At 44.3% G+C, this 22909-nt stretch overlaps 1 protein-coding gene across 2 annotated transcripts in view; it reads left to right on the forward strand.

Moving 5' to 3' along the window:
• phip (PHIP subunit of CUL4-Ring ligase complex) overlaps positions 1-22909 on the forward strand; it is a 62621-nt gene that overhangs the window by 24065 nt on the left and 15647 nt on the right. The window contains exons 14-26 of one of the 2 annotated variants that reach the window (XM_083642486.1): positions 361-517; positions 1393-1527; positions 3266-3394; positions 3647-3872; positions 5455-5604; positions 7725-7911; positions 8244-8337; positions 8656-8811; positions 16577-16680; positions 16886-17105; positions 18723-18833; positions 20237-20344; positions 22775-22899. In XM_083642486.1, the coding sequence (XP_083498612.1) occupies positions 361-517; positions 1393-1527; positions 3266-3394; positions 3647-3872; positions 5455-5604; positions 7725-7911; positions 8244-8337; positions 8656-8811; positions 16577-16680; positions 16886-17105; positions 18723-18833; positions 20237-20344; positions 22775-22899 (1902 nt within the window). The remainder of the gene's footprint in view (positions 1-360; positions 518-1392; positions 1528-3265; positions 3395-3646; positions 3873-5454; positions 5605-7724; positions 7912-8243; positions 8338-8655; positions 8812-16576; positions 16681-16885; positions 17106-18722; positions 18834-20236; positions 20345-22774; positions 22900-22909) is intronic. The other variant, XM_083642487.1, reaches the window with a different exon arrangement.

The raw sequence follows: 22909 nt of genomic DNA on the forward strand, positions 1-22909 counted from the left end.
GGGTTCGGAATCACATGCAGCAGCAACTTCTTACATCTCTATAAATCACTGTAAAGCCTGACCTTAAATATTCAACATATATTTTATTTTCAATCAATAATAATTATATTGCAATAATAATTAAATGCCATTCTTCTGCTAACCAATATAGTTCTACTTAGTCTGAGCTGAGGACCAGAACTATCCATTATATAATGTATGTCTTTCTTATTAGTTGCATTATTAATGTTTGGGATTTTAACGTAAGCCGGACTGACCTGAATCGACCTGAACAAGTCATCAGTGTATCAATATTTCATTGCTGTTAATGAGTCAAGCCTGGAAATGGCCGAATCCTCAACGTGCCCATCTGTCCCCCAGGAAGTACAACCCTCCTCCGCTGGAAGACAAGGTGACCAAGCTGAAGGTGACCATGGTGGCGTGGGACCGCCATGACAGCACGGTGATCACGGCAGCCAACAACCTCACACTGAAGGTGTGGAGCTCCACCACCGGAAACCTTGTCCATGTTCTCATGGTATGTAGTGATTACACACATACAGCTTATAGAAACATAGACACACATATATTAAACAGACAATTCTTCTTTTTCTTATTATTCTTATTATTCTTATTCTTATTATGCAGAATGCTGAAGTACCTATCAGTACATGTAGATATCTTTGGCATGACGATGTGTGAAAGGTATGGAGGGTCCCATTCCAGGCTGGGCCACAGACAGTACTCTCATCCGAATGCTTGCAGTACAGAGAGAGTACATTCGGACATGGAGTGGTTCCCAGTCAGTGTTGTCTATCTTTAGAATTTTGCTCACAGAGAAGTAACATCTTAGACATGATAAATGGCTTGTTTATTTTATTTTTCTTTATTTTATTTTATTTTGATTTTTATTTTATTTGACGTCTTAATCCAGATGTTTCTCGTGATGCTGCTATAGAGACACTGCATGTAATAGGCCACGCCCATCACGGGGGAAGAGCTCCGTTCATTTCCACACACCAGCGTCATTTTCCTTGAATTAAACATAGCTAAAAGCTGTTGTGTGGTGGGCTGCGCAGAAAACAAATGTAAAAAATCGCCAGTTAAAGTTTTTTTGTACTCCTGAGCAAAACAAGGAAGCCATTGAGAATTGGCGAGAAGAAAAATGTGGCTCTAGCTGTCAAGAAGTAAGTTGGAGTGTTCATCTTCCGTATATTCTGTACGATCTTTTGGTGCAACACGCAACCATGCACGTGACATAGGAGAATGCCAGGATTGGACAGGAGTTTGTGTTTTCCCCCGTCTTGGGCGTGGTTTCTGAATGATGACGCATTACGCACTGTCTCTATAGTACCCGAAGTGAATGATGGAGAAGTCTGGGTGTGCTGGAATAACGTTGCTGTTCCATGACAGGGCCACGAGGATGAGGTGTTTGTTCTGGAGCCACACCCCTTTGATCCCAGAATCCTCTTCTCAGCGGGGCATGATGGGAACTGTATTGTGTGGGACCTGGCCAGAGGAGTCAAGATCCGCTCCTATTTCAACATGGTGAGACTCTTCACTCCGCTGTATGTCTCTGTCTCTCTGTGTGTCTCTCTCTCTCTCTCTCTCTCTTTCCTCTGTCAATGATGTTCTCTAATATCCATATTTTTCCATGATCATATTGTTAGGCATACAAGCTACATGCCACTTATATTTAAATGCAGTACTCAAATCATCATTTGTCGGCATTGCCTTGACAATAAGTAGGTCTTGTGCATAGACTGTATGGTCTTGTGTCATTCGCCAGGGATAATTGCCATAATTGTGGCGGGCAACAGCACCCTGGTTGAGCCGGGGTTAACATGGAGACACATCCAATGAAAGAGAGCAAAATAGCCAACTTGATTGGTATTTAAGGAGTTGACTCGATCATTCATTCAATGCCCAAAGGCACATACTGTAACCGAAATGTCTTTGAAAGGAAATTAATATTGAATATTGGAGTCCCTCCCTTCCCTAGAACGGGAGAAACGTAAATACAAACAGATGTGACGCCTTTGGTATTGTTGTGCTGCCAGTTCACAGTTCATATTGGTATGGGATGTGTTATTGTTAAAAAACAAGAAAAAGAAGAGAAACACATGAGCAGCAATTCCTCTCTCTCTCTCTCTCTCTCTCTCTCTCTCTCTCTTCACCTTCTCCCTTTTATCTGCTCCATCCTGCCATTCTCCCTGTCATTTTGAAAAACCTGGTGTGGTTGCAGACAGTATGGGCATGTGCAGAGTGAATTAATACATGACACCCGATTCTGATGTCACCTAGTGTAACATTCACTGTGGCCATTGTTTTACTTCCTGATTTTGTCTCTATGGTAACCAGGGGCAGCATTAAGCACAGTTTCAGAACAAGTGAGTGAGTGAGTGAGTCAGCCAGTCAGTCAGTCAGTGGCTTGGTGTTGATTAATAACAGACTGTTTATGCTCTGCAAATGTTCAGATTTCAGATTGACACTACCGGCACAGCTGGATAAGAGTTGCACTCTACAGGAGTCTCCACTTTTCCACTGGGTGTGAATCTGTGACAACTCTATCCAGGGATTTTTCATGATTTCACTGCTCCCTTTTCCTTTTCCCCAACAAAACCGGCCTCAATAGGCTGCTAATTGAATATTAATGAATAATGACCTGCATTTGTTTGACACAAATTTTAAGTAAACACAAATCGCCAAGGCTAACACCAGGGTGCACCACCAGGCCGGTGTGGCCATTAAACCTTAATTTAAAGTGGTCATCTGCAAGGTCCTTTTTCAATGGATTCATTTTGGTGACATCTTTGGTGCCAAGTGCTAAGAGGAAGTTTCACTTTCTGTCTTTGTCTGCTCAGCCATGGTGGCTGTCGCTGCGCTGCTCATGCTAACTACTCGTCTCACTTCTCCTATTTATTCCACAAACAAACTGCCGCTGTTGCTGCTGGAAATGTAAAACGCTTCTATGCACCGCCAGCATCGGCCACCGGGGGATTCCCATCCCCACCCCCCCCGGAAAGAGCTTCCCGTGTTTACAACAGCAAAATGTAAAAGCTTTCATGAACAGGTTGAATCACTGTAGAGTTATACATCAAACGGTAATATAGAGGAGCAAAATTGACTTTTATCTCATGGATTATTACTGTGAAGTGCCCTTCTAGTGGCTGATGGAATAGTGCTCTTTATGCCCTGTAATAATAGACATTTTGAGCTGTTCTTGCCGCCGTTCAGAGTGTGGGTCTTGATGATTGTGCTGACATCTTTCCCTGTGGCTGGCTAGATCGAGGGCCAGGGCCACGGCGCCGTGTTTGACTGTAAGTGTAGTCCAGACGGACAGCACTTCGCAGCCACCGACTCCCACGGACACCTGCTCATCTTCGGCTTCGGCTCCAGCAGCAAGTATGACAAGGTGAAGAAGAAGAAGAAGGCAGACACACTATTTCACAGCTCTATCACGTTTAATAGAAAGTGTTTAACGCATACCAATGAGCAGTTTTTGATCTAATTACCAGCTCGTTTTTTTTTTTTTTTACAGCAACCCTTGTTAATTGGATCAAATCAATAATAACAAGTACCCGTATCACAGCATGCTCTGAAGCTGCAACAGTGTGCCCCCTCCCCTTCTGTCTCTCACCTCTGCCTCTGTCTCCCCCTCCTTCAGATAGCGGACCAGATGTTCTACCACACCGACTACCGGCCCTTGATCCGGGACGCCAACAACTACGTGCTGGACGAGCAGACCCAGCAGGCGCCGCACCTCATGCCCCCTCCCTTCCTGGTGGACGTGGACGGGAACCCCCACCCCGCCCGATACCAGCGGCTGGTGCCTGGCAGGGAGAGCTGCCGGGCGGAGCAGCTCATCCCGCAGATGGGGGTCACTTCCTCAGGTACACACGTCAGGCCAGAATGGAGGCCTCAGGAAGCCGGCACATCTGAGCACGGTGTGAGGGAAGAGTAATATGGACCACAGATGACGTGTTTGCTGTGTGTACACACATTTGTAGGGGACATTTGCTGTGTGCATAATGCATCTGTGAGAAGTGCATGTTCACATTTGTAACTGTGTGTATGAAATGACCACAGCAACAAACAAACAAAGAAGTAGGCATAGGACTGCATCGAAGGATTATTTTTATTATCGATTAATCTGTTGATTATTTTCTTGACTAATCGATAAGTCGTTTGGTCTATTAAACGTCACAAAATGGTGAAAAATGTCGATCACTTTTTCCCCAAAGGCCCCAAGATGACATCCTCAAATGTCTTTTGTCCTGACCAACACTCCACAACCCAAAGAGAATCAGTTTACTGGCATGGAAGACTAAAGAAACCAGAAAAGGTTTACATTTAAGGAGCTGGAATGAGAGAATTTTATTTCTTTCCTAAAAACTAGTCTAAATGATTAATCGATTTAAAAAAATTGTTGGCGATACATTTTCTGTCAAACGATGAATTGATTAGTTGTTGCAGCTCCAGCGACAGATCATTTCCGGTCCAGTGCGCAGATCAAAATCCCGATTCCATAATGTGCATCTTATGGCCATGGTGGCTATTTCTTCTCCTCATGGAACATTCAGGGAGCAACTCAACTCTCTTGTACGCTTCGGAATAGATCGTTGCCTGGAGGTGACACTGTTGTCTTCTGTCTAATCATAGCCCCCCTATCTGTCAGCTGATCAAAGGCACCTTTGTCAAGCCGATGATACTGCTCCCTCGGCCTGTCGTTTGACGAGAATGAATATTGTAACAGCGATGTCGGCGTTCTGTCCTCAAAGTTGCTAAATAGGGACGGGCTGGCTGTCGCTGAAATTCCAATAGCTTTCACATTTAACGGCAGACTTTTGAGAAAGGAGAAAGGGACATAAACAGAAACATTCACCAGTTAATCAAATGCATCGGTTAAAGAGCAGCGCCTGGCAATGGATGAGGGAGGCAGGAGGTTGAGGGCTCTCTTGGTAGACAATAGGACTGGACAAACTCTGCATCAGAGATCGGTGTTAGCCTAGCCTTGCCCCGTTGTCAGCTTCTGAAAGGCATTCTGCTATGACTGTGCAGTATTTGGGGGGGAAATATTTTTAGTATTATTTTTTCCCTCTTTCAGGGTGATGGTTGAGCATTGTGACAGTTAGTTTTCCCAGCTGCCATCTACTAATAATGAACATTATTAAAGGACATGTGTGCATCCACTTATCAGCTATCTGAAGAAGAAAAATGATGGTTTAGTTATGCTTTACTTAACCCATTGATACCTGATGCAGCATTTGCGTGTATATCCCTCATTTGTGTGTGTATCCCTTTAAGACCGCGAACCGCGTTAACGCGGTTCGCGGTCTTAAAGGGATACACACACAAATGCTGCATCAGGTATCAATGGGTTAATGTAGTTGGATGCTTGTTGGATGTAACATTTCACCACAGCCTTCTTTCTTTCTCTCTCTCTTTCGGTTTCTCTTGCTTCGTTCCACTCAGGCCTGAACCAAGTGGTGAGTGAGCAGGCGGTGGACGGCGCCAGCCCTCTGGACACCATGATCCAGAGGCTCCAGCAGGAACAGGACCAACGACTGGGTACCAATGAGCCTGCTGCTCCTGCTGCTGCTGTCAACCTCAGGGCTAACAGAGGTACAACCACCTCACAGCATTGTAGTGTTGTTGTGATTTTTTTTTTTTTTTTTTTTTTTTTTTTATTAGCACCATACAAAAAAAGGCAAGCAAGAACACAAAAATAAATAAAAGACAGTGCAGGGAGAGAAAGGAAGCCCAGTGGGCTTATTCAGAGCCCTCTCCCATGATAAAACATTAATTTCTGCAGTTTATAGGAAAGACAATTAAACAAGAAAAGAAAAGAAAAGAAAAAGAAAGAAAGATGTATAATCAAAACAAACACAAGGATTCAGGATAATTCAATGTTACATAACCAATTCAATAATTACATTGACAATTAAGGTTACGGTTAAATAGAAAATAAAATATGAAAGGAGAAACATATAGATGGTCAGGACAATATGAGATGCTCTTTAAGGAGTTTCTTAAAGGATGTCTACGTCTATGTTGTGCCGTTCGGATTTCAAAGTAATGGTACTTTTAATCCATTTAAAACCGCCTCGTCTATCTCGTCTATAGCTTTCGCCATTGTTGTTGTTGACAAGAGCTTGACAACGGCGTTAGTCCCGCCCGTTGAGCCGTTTATTGACACTGATTGGTCATTAGTCCCCCTCGGCGCTCATTGGACCGTTTTTTCCCCACCCAACATGAGAAGCTGCTGTTGCATGTCACGATGCCAGACCAAAAGCAGTCAATTTGGTGGAGTCGGTGGATTCTAAAGGTTCAGACCCAGGCAAGTCAAACCTGGGTCAAAAAACGACGCAAATAACTGATAGTGTTTGTTTGTTTTAAACTTTTAACCTGCTTGGAGGACCGGGTGGGTTGGGGTTTACTGCACCAGAACATAACAATTCAGATAGTGTCAGGTAAGCGATCAGTTGCAGAAAGACATCCTAAATTGATTTAGAGACTCTGGTCATCTACACTTTCTGGGACTGGTATTGTACATGCTAAACCTATTTGCAGATACTAGATCCAGTTCTGGTCTGTATAAATACTTTTAGAGTGCTGATCACACAATACATTGTAGTCATTTTTTATATGAAAAATAAATAAATAAAATAAAATAAAAAATAAATTAATTTACTCCAGTGCTCCTTACTAACACTTTAGCATACATTATGTTAAGTGACTGTGAGCAACTAGCATTATTCAAAGTAACAAGACTGACCTTTTACAGTAACATTAAAAAAGAGGTTAGTGTATTACATGACTTGTAGAGGCATAAAAAAAAATATATATCATTAACTCTGTATCGCTGATGCAGGCAGTTTATTTTTGGGACTATTTCAGGTGAGCAACTACTGTACAGATTAATACATACAGTATGTATTAATCTGCTGCACAGTGACATTTAGCTGTACAAGTCACACTCTACACAATAAGTCCACAACAGAGACCTTTCCACAGGGAAGGTAGTCCCTGCTAGCTCAAAGCAGTATGTTTTTGTTCGAATGGAGAGGAAGACTTATCAAAAAAAATCCAGGTCCAGGCACTCGAGGAGGTCTGGAACATTTAAAAGGCCTTTAATTCAATGGGTTAGAATCATTAAAATCCACCAACTTGTGTCAGCTCGTGCCTTCTTCAGGGTGTAGTGACACACAGACCAACAGTAGTAAACAGTATAGTTGCATTCACCACAGCTGTGATGGAGAGAGGGCATGCAACATTTTTGGGCCTCTAGGGGCATCACACAATAAACAGGCTGCAGGAAATAGAAAAAAAAAAAAGGTCCTCCCATAAGCTGCCAGAAGTCAATAGAAAACAAACATTAACATGTAGCCTTCAAGTCAACCAAATGACACCATCACTACAGATGCAATCAAGTAGTGATTTTATTGTGCAACTCACTGAGTGGACTCAAAAACAATGTCTTCCTATTCCAGCACCAATTATATGGACAAGAAAAGGAGACGACCCTGTGTGCATGTTTTCCAACTTCCAATCCATTAGGTGCTGGGGCCCTCGTTAATGTTTTGGTTGCACCTGTGTTACTTCCTGCCTTTTAGACACAAAATGGGTGAATTGGGTGGGAGGTGAAAAAGGCTAATGGGCTTAGGTCTCATAAAGGCGGTGTGTCCCTTTAAGTCTGTGGACAAAATGACTCAGACTAAGCACTTCCTCCTCTCTCTGCCCAGGATCGGTGGGCTCCCCCACCGAGTCGGTGCACTCCCCGCCCAACGTGGGTCTGCGGCGCAGCGGGCAGATCGAGGGGGTCCGCCAGATGCACAGCAATGCCCCGCGCAGCCAGATGGCCACAGAGAGGGACCTGGTGGCCTGGAGCCGCAGGGTGCTGGTCCCCGAGCTGGAGGATGCCACTGTCGGGTAACGCACACGCACGCGCACACGCACACACACACACGCACGCACGCACGCACGCATGCGCGCACACGCACACGCACACACACACACACACACACACACACATGCAGTACTTCATAGGACAGAATGGCTTGAAACTGCAGAGTTGATTTCACTGAGAAGTAAATTGTTTTTTGTGATAATTTTTTTTATTGAATAACATTTTCCAACATACTAGAAATAAAAACATATAAACCACAGAAGTAAATTGTTGTGCAGTTGTATTTATGCCCGTCGTGTGTGTGTGTGTGTGTGTGTGTGTGTGTGTGTGTGTGTGTGTGTGTGTGTGTGTGTAGGAGACAGGTGGACTGGCGTGAGGCTAAAGGAGAGGAGGAGATCAATATTTACCGGTCTGAAAGGAGGAGACGTACCATCCCTAAGGAGAGCAGGGTAAATAAATAACCCTCACCCTATGTACACATGCACACACACACACACACACACACACACACACACACACACACACACACACACACACACACACACACACACGGTTTCACACAACTTTACAGGAATGGGATTTCCCCCCTTTTTTCAGGATTTCAGGCATCTAGTTCTTAGACACATTTTAATAAATTTTTCATGGAGATTTAATATTTCTTCTCCACCCCCCTTATACAATTATTTCCTTTCTCTCCCTAGTCATTATGCAGCTATCAGTCGTCCCCTGAGTTTATCCAGTTTCCACACTCTTCTCTCCTGTTATAGGTCCATCCTACTACAGAGTGTGCAGTAGTAGATGAGGGGAGGCGGAGCCAGGGTAACCACGGTTACCACACGCGTGCTGCCGTGGAGGAGACCAGTCGCCAGAGTGCAGAGGCTGCGGACGACGATGACAGCACCTCCGAGGTAGACACAGTTACTGTAAGAACACCTTTAGCCGGTCTGTCTCTTAATAAGTGTGATTTTATTATTATCTTTTAATGGTAGAGATGTGGTCGTCTGGTATCCAGCCCCAATGAATCCTTCATTAGGGTCTGGACGCAAGGCTATCCTCCACTGATTCGGTGATGTATTTCTCAGCCCCAACTGATTGGTTGCTGTCTGTTGTCAATCATTGAAGTCTTTGACCAATCGCAGTAGCAAAGCAGGACAACTTTGACGATTCTGCGCCAAAGAACTTAAATTGATAAGAACTTTACTTGAGGGTGCAGTATAACGACTGACATGACATAACATGGCATGACACCTGCCATGAACATGAAGGAGCCTTTATGAATGTTTATGACTGTTGTCATTAAGTGTCTTTCGGTAAATGATGTCATTGTTAATGCAATGTTGACATTGTTATTATGACAACTTGACTTTAAACAAACCTAAAACATAACCTGTTCAATGTCTTTGTTGCTTCGTCTCTTGCCTTCAATAGACCCTTTTCGCGGGGGCCATTTTGTGTCGAAAAGGCAGGGTAAACACAGGTGCAAGCAAAACACTAATGAGGGTTTCCAACTTCCAATCATGGAAGTTGGAAACCGCAGGTAGTGGGCTTAGCTAACAGCTAGCTAGCTAGCTATTTAACATACTGTATCATCAGTGTGTTGTTGCTGTGCTCTGTAATGTGTCATTGGTCCCGCAAGCCTACATCGACCAGCCAATCAGGCATCTCGGACACAATGCCCAAATAAGCGCCAGTGGATAAGCTTGCGTCCAGACCCATATGAATCGCTATGCATATTCAATTCACAGGGGCTGGACACCAGGCTAAGACACGTGGGCTAAAATCCAGAGGGTTCATTCCCATTAATGCTACTTGAATTACATCTGTCAATATTGCAGAAACCCAAATTATTTTGTCCTTAAAACCAGACCTATTTCACAGTTGACAAGGTCTTTACCATCCAGTGCAATAATTTTAATTCCATTTGGAAAAGCTTGCTATGGTTTTCTAATGCAAGATGTGGCGTTTTTCCAGTTTTTGATGGTACATCTAATTTGTTGAAACTGCTTTTCTGCCATTTTCCCCAAACCAAATGGCTCTCAGGTATTCAAGTATTCATTCCGACCAACTGCTGCTGTTTCATCAGTCATTTTAACAAGCCCTCCTTCACTTCCCCTTGGCACCATATGTCACACGTTCAGAGCAGGGGGCGTGGTCTGAGGGGCAACAGAGTATTTGAAATGGAACCCACTTGCCTTTAAAGGGATAGTTCGGATTTTTTGATGTTGGGTTGTATGAGGTACTTTCTGACAGTCAGTGTACTACATGCACTACAATGAAGCTGGCGCGGTACCAGTTTGGAGAAATGGAGAACGCTGTCGGTGCAATCCTGTACCGACACCGGCCGTGTCAGGCAAGTAGAGCTGTCTGCTGAGTGTGAACAGGGTCACGTGCAAAAACGTAAAAAAATATATATAATAATTTTATATATTATATATATATATATATATATATATATAATGCTTCCATACTGATACTGCTCACCTGTCATAATCCAAGTCTCCACAAGCCCTGAGATGCCAAGTTAACTTGAAAAGACATCATTTACACCCTGTTTTTAGCTGAAATATAGCCATATAGCTCCTGAAGTCTACATTGTTGTTGACTCGCTCTCAGAAAGTTCACTTGAGTTATCAGAGTAATGGAACGGCACTTAGGATTCCCCCAAGTGGAAGTGCCAAGGGGAGGTCAATGAGGGCAGGTTGACATGACGAATGAAAAGCAGCGTACGCCAGCTGATTTAAAGGGACAGTTCACCCAAACATGAAGGGCCCTATTCTCCCACAAGCCTTCGGCGCTAAAACGGGCCTTAAACGCAAAAAAACGTGCCTTGCGCCTGTTTTGGGACGATATCAATATGGCTTTACGCTGCCAAATGCGCTTTAGGCCGAATGGGCGTGGCGCAGTCCCAGAATGGGCCAAAGTGGGCGTGTCGGCCTTAAATCTCGGCGTACTGATAACTTCGCACCTGCCGTAAATTTAGCGCTTTGCGCCTTTGAAAACCAGGCCTATTCAGTGCGCCAGTGCTCTTCTGCCTCTCCCCTGTCACCCTTCTCTGTCTCTCTCTGAAACCAGGCCTATTCAGTGCGCCAGTGCTCTTCTGCCTCTTCTCTGTCACCCTTCTCTCTCTCTCTCTGACTCCCTCACTTAGACAGGCACAACACACTTCCCATCCCATATAGGAAAAATAAGTTGTAAGTTGTCTGGCCTGTCCCAGCATGCATTGTGCTTCTCCATTTCGCTACTAAATAGCAACCAAATGAGGCGAAATAGATATAAAAGGTTGATCTAAATTAATGTGTAATGGTAACACAACCTGCAATTGTACACATTTCAATATTGGACCAAATTAAACATCGAAATGAATACACCACCCTATGTGAAACATATATGTCCTCCTGGGCCTATATATATCTCTTGTCGATTTAACGTGATTTAGATAAGTGACAGCGGAACGCGCTGCGGAACGCTTTCTACTGTCATGTGCTATACTGTGATGTCCGCTCCAATAACTTGGCCCTACTTCACATTTAGTTTTACAATAAAAACACATTTATGCAATGACTTTACATAATGTAGGGTATATTTATGTGCATCATTCTACCTGCAGCAGGGGAGAGAAAACGATATCGTTCTGGACAAACTTTCACCAATATAAAATTAATCTCATCATATAGGGATAGGCTATATTTTTCTATCCGATGCATTTAGAACATTCTTTTCACTTTGATCTTGCTATAGTGTAGCGTATTTACATGCTTGCAGTATTTAAACTGCAGTTAGATTGGTTTGAGAAGCATAATAATATGGAATAATAGCCTATAATGGAGACAGACAGACTGGATGAAGGGAGGGGGGGGGGGGGGGGCAGAGCGTTTGGCTTTCGTCTGGTTTTGCGGGACCACTGGAATTGGAGCTAAAAAGGCAAGCGTGCGATTCGTTTATTGCAGTTATCCAATGAGCATGACGGTGCATAATTTTACGCTTAAAAGGCGTGGTTGTAATGCTTTGGCTGCGTGTAGCGCCAGCACGACGATATCAAGTGCGCTGGTCCACGCCCACTGATTTGCGCTGCGCCAGGCGCTCGGCCTAGAAACAGCGCCGATGCAACGATAGGGGGCGAAATCTCTGTCATCATCTACTCTACTCACCCTCACGCCAGCTGAAAGACGTTGTCCATATAACAGGTTGCCAGCACAACTCGAAAGAAGATCCAGAAATATTTGTAATGTTACATGACAGAATCCATGCCAAATAGAAAGTACAGGGTCAATGTTATCAACATGGAGGTCTCTCTCCCTCTCTTTCTCTCTCTGTTCAAGTTCAAGTTCAAGTTCAAGTATATTTATTGTCATTGTTAAATTGCTCCAACAACGAGATATAGACAAGCATCTCCCTGAGACGTACAGTGCAACACCAGGTAAAGTGCATCGGCCCAAATAATAAATACATACAATAAATAATACATTATTCTATAAAGGCATCAGAGTTAGTGACTGTTCAGAAGTGCATGTAAACAGTGAGTCCAGAGTGTTGTGTGAAACAGTCAGAGTTGGTCAGAGTTCATTGTTCGGGGGGGAGGGGGGGGGGGGGGGGGCTGTGTTGTGTTTCGAGGGGTAGTGTTCAGCAGGCTGACAGCTTGTGGGAAAAAGCTGTTAAGCATCCTGGAAGTTTTAGAGCGGATGGATCTGTATCTCCTACCTGAGGGCAGGAGGACGAACAGATGATGAGCCGGGTGAGATGAGTCCTTGATGATGCTGTGGGCACGGCGCAGGCAGCGAGAGGAGTAGAGGGAGTGGATGTCCGGGAGCGAAGTCCCAATGATTTTGCCCGCCGTTTTGATGACACGCTGGAGAGCGTGCTGGTCTGCTTTGGTGCAGCTGGAGAACCACACTGACAGACAGTATGTCAGCACGCTCTCGACGGCACATCGATAGAAGTTTACTAGGAGCCTCTGTGGGAGGTTTTCACGCTTAAGTTTCCTTAAGTAGAAGAGGCGTTGCTGTGCTTTGCCAATCATGGCGGATGTGTTGGCGCTCCAAGACAGCTCCTTTGTGATGGTCAGACCAAGGAATTTAAAAGACGTGACGATCTCCACTGCCTCCCCGTTGATAAACAGGGGGGAGTGGTTGTGGTGGCTTGACTTGCGAAAGTCTATAATCACTTCCTTGGTCTTTTTGGTGTTAAGCTCCAGGTTGAGGCTGCGGCACCATTCCTCCAGCCTCTGAACCTCATTTCTGTAGGCAGACTCGTCATTATTAGAAATGAGGCCCAGCACTGTAGTGTCGTCTGCGAATTTGATGATGAGATTGGAAGGGTGGAAGGGGGAGCAGTTGTGTGTGTATGCGTTGTAGAAGAAGGGGCTGAGCACGCAGCCCTGGGGAGCACCGGTGTTTAGAAACAGAATGGAAGATGAGTGCTTGCCGAGTTTGACATACTGTGAGCGGTTGGATAAGAAGTCCAGAACCCAGTTGCAGAGCGAGGTGCTGAGCCCCAGGGCCTGGAGTATGGAGATGAGCTTGCTGGGCCGGATTGTGTTGAAAGCCGAGCTGTAGTCGATGAAAAGCAGTCTTACGTAAGAGTTCTTGTGGTCCAGATGTTCTAGGGCAGAGTGAAGAACGATGGCTATGGCGTCGTCAGTCGATCGGTTCTCCCTGTAGGCGAACTGGTGTTGGTCACAGGAGGCTGGCATGATGGCCTTGATGTGTTTTGTGACGAGTCTCTCCAGACATTTGGCAGGGAGGGGGGTGAGGGCCACAGGCCTGTAGTCGTTCAGGCATGTGGCAGCTGACCGTTTTGGCACTGGGATAATTGTTGATGATTTTAAGCATGGCGGGACAGATGATGTGGACAGGGAGAGGTTAAAGATGTCAGTGAATACCTCTGCAAGTTCGTTAGCGCAGTCTTTGAGGACGCGGCCTGCCACACCATCTGGACCGGCTGCTTTCCTGGGGTTGATGTTCCGGAGACAGAGTCTGACATCGTGGAGGCTGAGGCTGGGTGCAGTATTGTTGTCGGTGGCGGGGAGGGGCTGTACCACTTGGTGTTCGTTTTCCCTGTCGAACCGAGCGTAGAAGTGGTTAAGTTCCTCGGCTAGAGTGGCACAGCTGGTTGCAGAGGGAGATGACGCTTTATAGTCTGTGATTACCCTGATTCCCTTCCATACTTGACGGGGGTTGGTTGAGCTGTTGAAATGACTTTCAATACGTTGTTTGTATTTAAGTTTAGCAGATTTGATGCCTCTCCTTAGTGCAGACCTGGCTCTGCTGTATGTAGCTGCATCCCCTGTTTTATAAGCAGCATCCCGAGCTTTGAGTAGTGAACGTACATCAGATGTCATCCACGGTTTTTGGTTAGGAAATATGTGGATTGTTTTCCAGCTGGTAACATTGTCCACACAGAAGTTAATATAATCCATAACTGTGGAGGTGTATTCCTCCAGTGCAATTTTGGGGTCGAGCTGAGATGATTGGTTTGCAAATAAGTCCCATATTGTCGATTGAAAACAATCCTGTAGCCGCGGGACAGCGTCCTCAGGCCAGATTCTGACAGACTTGGTTATGGATTCATTCTCTGTTGCATTCATGCTCATCACACACACACACACACACACACACACACACACGCACACTCTCTCTCTCTCACACACACACACACACACACACACACACACACACACACACACACACACACACACACACACACACACACACACACACACACACACACACACACACACACACACACACACACACACACACTCTCTCTCACACACACACACACACACACACACCTGCCTGCTGAGTGGGTGTGGCGTGGACTTGTGATCAATCAGTCGACATTGAAATTTGAAATGCGTCACTGACACCTTCCTGCTTCTGTGGCGCTACATGGCTACAACATAGAAAACACATTTCTTACACGCACGCACGAACACACACACACACACACACACACACACACACACACACACACACACACACACACACACACACACACACACACACACACCACTCTGCTCTCCCTGAATGTCACAAAAGCCTGTTTATGGTAACGGCAGACAGATGAGGCTAATACACTAGATGTAGGTGATGAAATTTGGATCAGAATTGATCTGCATGATGGCACAAACTAGGAAAATAAGGACATTTAACTATGGATACTCTCGCCCAATTTCAGAATTCATTCTCATCTGGACGTCATTTTTGACGTCATTTACACCTGGAAGAAGACTGGATGTAAAGCAGCTTGATTCTGTTCACAGCCAGAGGGATACGTTTTCATGGACCATTCGTCAAATTCCCACAACACTGACAGTTTAAATGTTTTGGGGTAACACAAAGCGAACATGGCCTTTGTTAAGCAATACCATGAGATTTGGTCATGTGATGTTCCTTGCACTGGGCCTTTATGACGACTCAGGACAGATGATGCTTTACTGTTTTTTTTAAGGCAATCATTTTGTAAGAGTTGATGTCAATTCTGAAAAGTCAATAGGAGTATGCACTAGGGACGAACATAATACTCAGATGAAATTAGTATCTGGTACAGATAATGTACTTTTTACCAGAACGAGTATCATCTGATTACAATGTGTCAATATTCAGACTCGTGATTAGGGCTGGGTATCGTTTAAAAATTATGATGCCAGTAGCAATACCAGTATTGCTACTATATTGATATTGATACAAAGTACTTCATTCGATAACTTAGGCATACTTTGAACGTTTTGGTGGCATCTGGGCATGCTGAATTGCCAACAACAACCACAAACAAACTTTCAGTCTAAACCCCACCCACTTTTGATTGAAGCCACACCCCTCCGAGTACAGATACGGATACAGATAATTTAGTTGGTTAAACAGATACAGATTATGGTGTACTACTCGCTCATCCCTAGTAGGCATTGCACACACATCCAAACCGAAGAGGGCAGTGCTGAGCAGGGCATTCACAGACTAGTCGACCAGTAAAACCACTAGTCGACACTGTGCTTAGTAGTCGACTAGTCGTTTTTTTTTTGTTATCTTGTTTTTTTTTTATCTTTCTTTTTTTCTTTTTCTTTTTCTTTTTTCTTTAAGAAAGAACATGAGGTATTTACACGACATACATGGACTATCATATCCCATATCCCATATCCCCCACAAAGAACATCAAAACACAACAAAACAAAACAAGAAAACTGCATAAGATACACAATAATCCAAGACCAAACAAGACTATTGGACAAACAACCAAACAAAAACAATGCATTCAAAGTAAATACATAGATCTTGCCCAGCTAGGAAATGCATAGCTTTAAATTGGAAAGCATCCAATCCCCCAGCTGTAGTTCACTGGTGGAATGAACTCTCATGCTACCATACGTTGGATAACATTTACTACAAGAGCAAAGGCAGATTCTTAGACATCCCCAAAATATGGCAACCACATACAGAGTTTGACTTTAAGAACTTTTTACCCCAGTGTCATTAGGCTTATCAGGATAGGAGCTGAATGCATTGTTGGGTTGTTACCCAGGTCCTGTCTGAGGACTGGATTACACGACAACGTATCGTATCATGAGGTCCTTGCCAATACCCAGCTGTAATGTGAAAGGGGTATTACTCTTCTCACCATAACTGACAGCTGATAGCATTACATCATCAGACTGCTGTGATGTCATTGACTCTCCGTGCTCTGTGTGTTCAGGGGGAGGTGGAGGGGCGGCAACTCAACGGACACTCCTCAGAGGAGGAGAAGGAGAAGGAGGAGGAGGCGAAGGAGCCCTGGCCCGATGACCACAGTAGCTCTAGGTGACACACACACGCACACACATGCACACACACACACACACACGCACGCACGCACGCACGCACGCACACACACACACACACACACACACACACACACACACACACACACACACACACACACACACACACACACACAAATAGCTACCTCACACACCTCATACACAACAAACGCAGCAGTGTATTTAACCTCACTCTGATTTTGCAGCGACTATTCCAGTGACTACTCTGACTGGACGGCGGATGCGGGGATCAACCTCGAACCACCGAAGAAGAGTGAAAAAGAAAAGAAAAGAGTGAAGAAGAAAAGCAGCGGCTCGGAGGAGGAAGGAGAGAAGAAGAGGGACGGCAAGAAAGACAGGAAGAAAGACAAAGCAGACAAAGACGACACATTACCAAAGAAGAAGACGCCAAAGGAGAAAAGGAAGGTTTGTCATTGTTAACGGCCTTTTCCCAAACTTGTATTTTGCCTAGGAAGTGGATTAACTGTGTTTCAAAGTTATTAATCATCAGCCATTTACAAAAGTAAATGCTTACATTAAGTCATCATTAACTCATTGAGTGCCATGGACGTCCTTCGACGTCCAATTAAATAGTGACGTAGAGTGCCACGGACGTCCTTCGACGTCCAATGCGTTTTTTGACGGTGGGACGTCGATCAAAGCCTTCCGCAGCTCCTGTACAACTATAGTAGCTATTGGAGGTCTATAACCTATTTTACAGAACCCTTAGGTGGCGACAGTGCTCTCCACATAACAGAAAGGCAAGGAAAAAACAAAGAAGAAGTCGTTATGGAAACGGAAATCGCATCGCATCCGTATGCATCGATATGCTGAAGCACGTTACTGCAGCTGTGCCTGCAGCAGCCAATCTGCTCCCACAATTGAGCCGCTCCGTGTCGGTTGCGACAGCACATCCGCACATCCACACCGTGGAGTTGTTATTATTCTCAACTGGAAGCATCGTTGCCGGTGACAAACACACGCGGAACGCTGTAAAAAAACGGGATGTTGCGCACCCTTCACTGTGCGCACAGCAAACTCAGCAGAGAGCCACCACAGACAGGAGGAGGAGTGTGCAGGCGAGGCGAGGCGAGGCGGGGCGGGGGGGGGGGGGGGGGGGCACGCAGAGCAGCACGCAACGGCCAGACAGACCCAGGCAGCAGGACAGGATTGACAAACGCAAGCCAGAATATCCGATGCCCACCAGCAGCAAATCAAGACCAGCAAGAAGCTGCAACCAGCAGCGCACGCAGGGGCCAGCGCTGCTGGTTGTAGCTAAAAATATTATTCTGCCAAACAAAATTCCCTGGCCTAAACTGTTTTATTGAAGGAAATTATTTTTGAGGTGTGACTACATTAGAAAAGATTAGCTTCAGAGTCAGTGATGTGCTTGAAATGTTTAATTTCACAAAAGGCCAATTATCTCAGCTTCTAGGAAAAAATTACTGTTTTTGGATGAATCAAGCTATATTCTCCGGCTCATAACTAAAGAACGGAAAATGGGATCAATAAACTTTTTTTTGCAGATGATAGAATAGAGTCTCATCGTTCTTTGTGTGTGTTCAGTGTTTACATAGTAATATCACACAATATTCTGTGGGCCTCGAGAAATCACTGAAAACGCTCTGAAACTCTGGCACTGGGAGCGTCCGTTCTCCAAAAGTGGCTGGCACTCAATGAGTTAATGGATATTTTATTACACACAAAAATACTGATATTTCCTCATTATTCTGTGGTCTGTTTCTTGTTATTCTTTCTTCCTTCATCAACATTTATGATTTTTTTTTTATATACAAGTTGGGCTTTTCCAAGCATTTTAAATCCAATGTGCTATTGTAATATATTCCTGTGTTGTGGTGAAACTGTGACAATTTTCAACAATTGCTGTCTATTCTTTTTGGAGGTAGTGAGAGATATGACAACTAGTCAAATGTGCAAGCCTTTACATAATGCTACTTCTTTTTTTTTTTTTGGTGTGGGTGGTCTTGCTATTACAAAATCAAAGTCCTGACTGTCAGTGAATATTTCCGCTGTGTCTTTCAGAGGACGGAGTTGGAGGAGGCGGGGCTAACTCTGGAGGAGTGGCTCCCCTCTTCCTGGATCACAGACACGGTCCCCCGGAGGTGTCCCTACATACCCCAGATGGGAGACGAGGTACACACCGCCTTGTTCTTATCGAGAGCCAAAGTCGACGTCACTTACTGCTTCAGCATGCGGACCAAGAGATTTCATCCACCATTTATTTTCCCATAGACATTTCATAAAATGCTTATAAAATAGTTTTACCTTGTCAAACCAAGCGATACAGCTATATTTAGAAACAAGAGAGACCATAAAACATTTCACTGGAGCAAAACATAAAAAAAATAGCGGATTAAGGAAAATTATGTTTTTTTTTGTTTTGGTCTGAGTGAAATGTTCTATGGTCTCTGGGCCCTATCTTCCCCCTGGCCCTAGGCCCTAAATTGGCGTTAAATGCAAAAAAACACGTTTTGCGCCTGACTCGGGAAGACCATCATCTTTTTAGGCCCTGAAATGTGCTTTACGATGAAGAGGCGTGGCGCAGTGCCAGAATAGGTTAGAATGGGCGTTTCGGCCTTAAATACCGGCCTAACGCTATCTTCCCCCCTGGCGTTAATTTAGCGCTTAGCGCTTTTCAAAAACAGGCCTTATTCAGTGCGCCGGGGATATAGCCAGTAACCTAGGCCTATACTGCAAAAGTTAACTGTTGAAAGTTCGATGTCTGGTTTTGTCACGAGTAGCATACAGCTGATGTCTCTCTCGCCACCAAGCTCAGAGCGCTTTGGTCGGGCTTTTGACCGGATTGGATCGCTCCGTGGAATTGGCACATGAAAGGGAGATTGTGTGATTCGTTTACTGCACTTCTCCAATGAGCACATTGTGAATAATTCTACGCTTAAAAGGCGTGGTTAAGTGGTTAACGCCGGGTGTAGCGCCGAGGGGAAAATATGGAATGCGCTGACCACGCCCACTAAATAGCGCTTGGCCTGGCGCTAAACGCTATTTTAAGGCCAGGGGGAAGATAGGGCCCTCTGTCTCTACTGATTCTAAATATAGCTGAATCGTTTGGTTTAATTATTGGTAAGATTATTCTTATAATCATTTTCCGAAGTGTCTATGAGAAAATAAATGGTGGATGAAAGGACTGGTATGCATGTTGAAGCAGGAAGTGACGTTACAGTGGACTCCGATAAATAAAACATGTGTCTTCACCACACATGTCCACCACATGTCTGCTCTACAGGAATACGGAGAGAGAAAAGACGCCTTATTCTTCAATCGACAAGCATGTCTTTGAGTCTAGTGCCAAATGTTTTACAGTAAATAGATTTCAGTCACCCTACTGTCAGGGAGATTTGCCCAGCAGCACACATAAAATAAAATTGGAGTTGACACACAAAACATCGATAAATAACATTATGTTGCAATCCCATTTGTGGTAGAGGCTAATATTTGTGTTGTGTGTGCGTGTGCGTGTGCGTGTGTGTGTTTGTGCGCGCGTGTGTGTGCATGTGTTTGTGTGTCTGTGTTTGCAGCTATATTACTTCAGACAGGGCCATGAAGCGTATGTGGAGATGGCCAAACAGAAAAAGATTTACAGCATCAACCCTAAGAAGCAGCCCTGGCACAAAATGGAGCTACGGGTAAGAGACTGTCTGAGAATGTCGCAAATAGTTTGACAAAAATGAAACGAAAGACCCTTTGAAGTGAAACAGACCCTTGTGCATCACGTGTACGTAGAGATTGACTGTGTCTGTTCACAGCTGTCGCAAACCCGTGAAACACAAAACAGCCATGTGACAAAAGAATCTCATAACCTTCAGACAGAGCAACTTATTTGTTGCTTGGCATGGAGGATGGTGCAGTCATTTCGCTATCTTTGTTTTAGAGTTAAAAACAATAAAATACCCCTTAGAAGATCCTCGAAAAACAAATATCACGTACTTGACATTTGAGCGTAAAACTACCCCAAGTAATTTATTTCTGTAAAAATAAAAAATCTCTCTCTCCTCCCGTAAACATACAGTTAGCATTTGATGATGGATCCTGCTTCGAAGTGTAACATCTTGATCGACACCTTGGGACGTCGTGTTTTTAGTGACATTTCCCTTAGGCTTAGGAAGGATGTTGTTTCCAAGGTAATGGCTACAGAGACTGGAGTCCTAGCAAAAAAATAAAATAAAACGATGGACACACAATCCTCCTCATAAAACACGGCAAATATAGTGTTAGAATGTGTTTTCTTAGTTTATCACTGCATCCTCAATTTATTTGTTTTATTTTCATTGTCTCCGTCTGTAATCCTTTACTGTTGTTTCAACAATGCAATGCACACAGCCAGTCTTCCACTTTGCAAACCTCCCACTGCTATTTTCTTTGACACTTGCACTAGTTGAGCTCTGATGTCCCTTTCATTGGGGCTCTTTAATCCTTGTCCCATGCTAAAGAAATCTCCTCCATCGAAAGCGAGGACTAAGATTAAAGACGAGCTGAACCCAAAAATGATTTTTATTTTATTTTAGTTCACATACCTGGGTATTCAGTGCACCTAGTTTTTCCACACTTTTTCACATCAAAAGTTCATTTTTTTCAGGATTTCATTCATAACTGTAATCTACAGTATGGTGACGTAACGAAGTACTATCAAATTTCTACCCCATTTCAACCAATCATATCACAACATGGCAGCTGTCAATCAATCTTGATTTCGAGGAGAGAATTCTGCAGGCAAGATATAGCCTACTGCCTGTAACCTGGCAGAATTTCTAGCCCATACACTAACGAATAACATGGCCAATAAGTATGTAACATACAAAATAAAGCAAGCGGTAATGTCTTCATTTGATGTAGAATGCATAGGACATGTAACTGGTTTGTTAAACTCGCATTCCAGGAATATTGTATTTACCGTGGCTCTTTCCCGTGCCTAGTTGACGCTCCAAGCCGGGGCAGGCAGCACTCTTGCCTCGGCATGTCCGCACCGGTCCACACGGAAGCAGCCGGCTGCCTGGTTCTCCCGGAGCCCACTCGCGTACCGCCAGAACACACTCGATTTGGGGGCGGAACACGCCGGGATTGGCCAATGCCAAATCCAGTGCCCAGATCTGTCAAATCAAATCATCGACACGCTACGACCCGCCTCTCAACCCTCTTTCGTCTCAGGCAATATCTGTTTTCAGTCTGATACGTCACCGACTTGGGTCACTTGGGTTCATCTGGTCTTTAATCATGGATGTGAAACTAAAGGACACGGGGAAAACCCACCCTAAAAACAGCCTTTTGTGATGTACCTTGTGTTTCTGGGGCCATTTTATTGTTTATTTTTCTATTTCCTTGCGGAGTGACTTTCCTTTCTCTTCTGGAATGAATGGCCAAACATAGATGATGTCACCTATCTAAAACATATTTTTCCATTTTATTTTTTTAGTTCTCTTCTTGGCCTCAAAGTGCAACAGCTTCTGTCTAGACTCACCACTTTGCACCGATGTTAACAAAGCATACAGGGAGCAATCCAACAGTACAATACAATCCCCTCTTCACTGTCTTTTTTTGCAATCATTTGAACAACTTGGGCACAGCAACAGCACAGAGATCTTCTCGACTGGAAAAACTGATGATGGCGTTGCTTTTGATCTCGCCACCTACCCACACACAGCACAGAAAGCCCCTTCTCTAGGGGCTGTCCAGAATCACAAACAGAGGAAATCACTGACTGGAGTGGAAGTAAATGAGATGAGTTTCAGTGAAGGTGCTGGGCACACCCAAAAAAAAAAGAGAGTAAATATCAACACTTTATCACAAAATAACTTTTGAAATGCATTGAACATCACAAATTGATATCTAACAGTGCAAGAGTATCCAAGGATGGAAATGACTATATTATTAATAAACTGAATGACTATAACTGAAATGAAACGGTAGGATTAGTAGACAAATATATGAGTAGAGATACAATATGACAAGGAAAGGCACTGTTTGTCTTTGTGTCATTCGCACGAATATGTGCATGGCGTTTCTCGAGACGAGATCAGCCGTGTTAACCTGCTATGTGTGTTTTTCCTTGTCGTGTTCAGGAGCAGGAGTTGATGAAGATAGTTGGCATCAAGTATGAGGTAGGCTTACCCACGCTGTGCTGTCTTAAGCTTTCTTTCCTGGACCCCGACACCGGCAAACTGACTGGAGGATCCTTCTCTATGAAGTAAGCACTT

The sequence above is a fragment of the Poromitra crassiceps genome, assembly GCF_964638095.1.
Source record: "Poromitra crassiceps genome assembly, chromosome: 9".
Lineage (NCBI taxonomy): Eukaryota > Metazoa > Chordata > Actinopteri > Beryciformes > Melamphaidae > Poromitra > Poromitra crassiceps.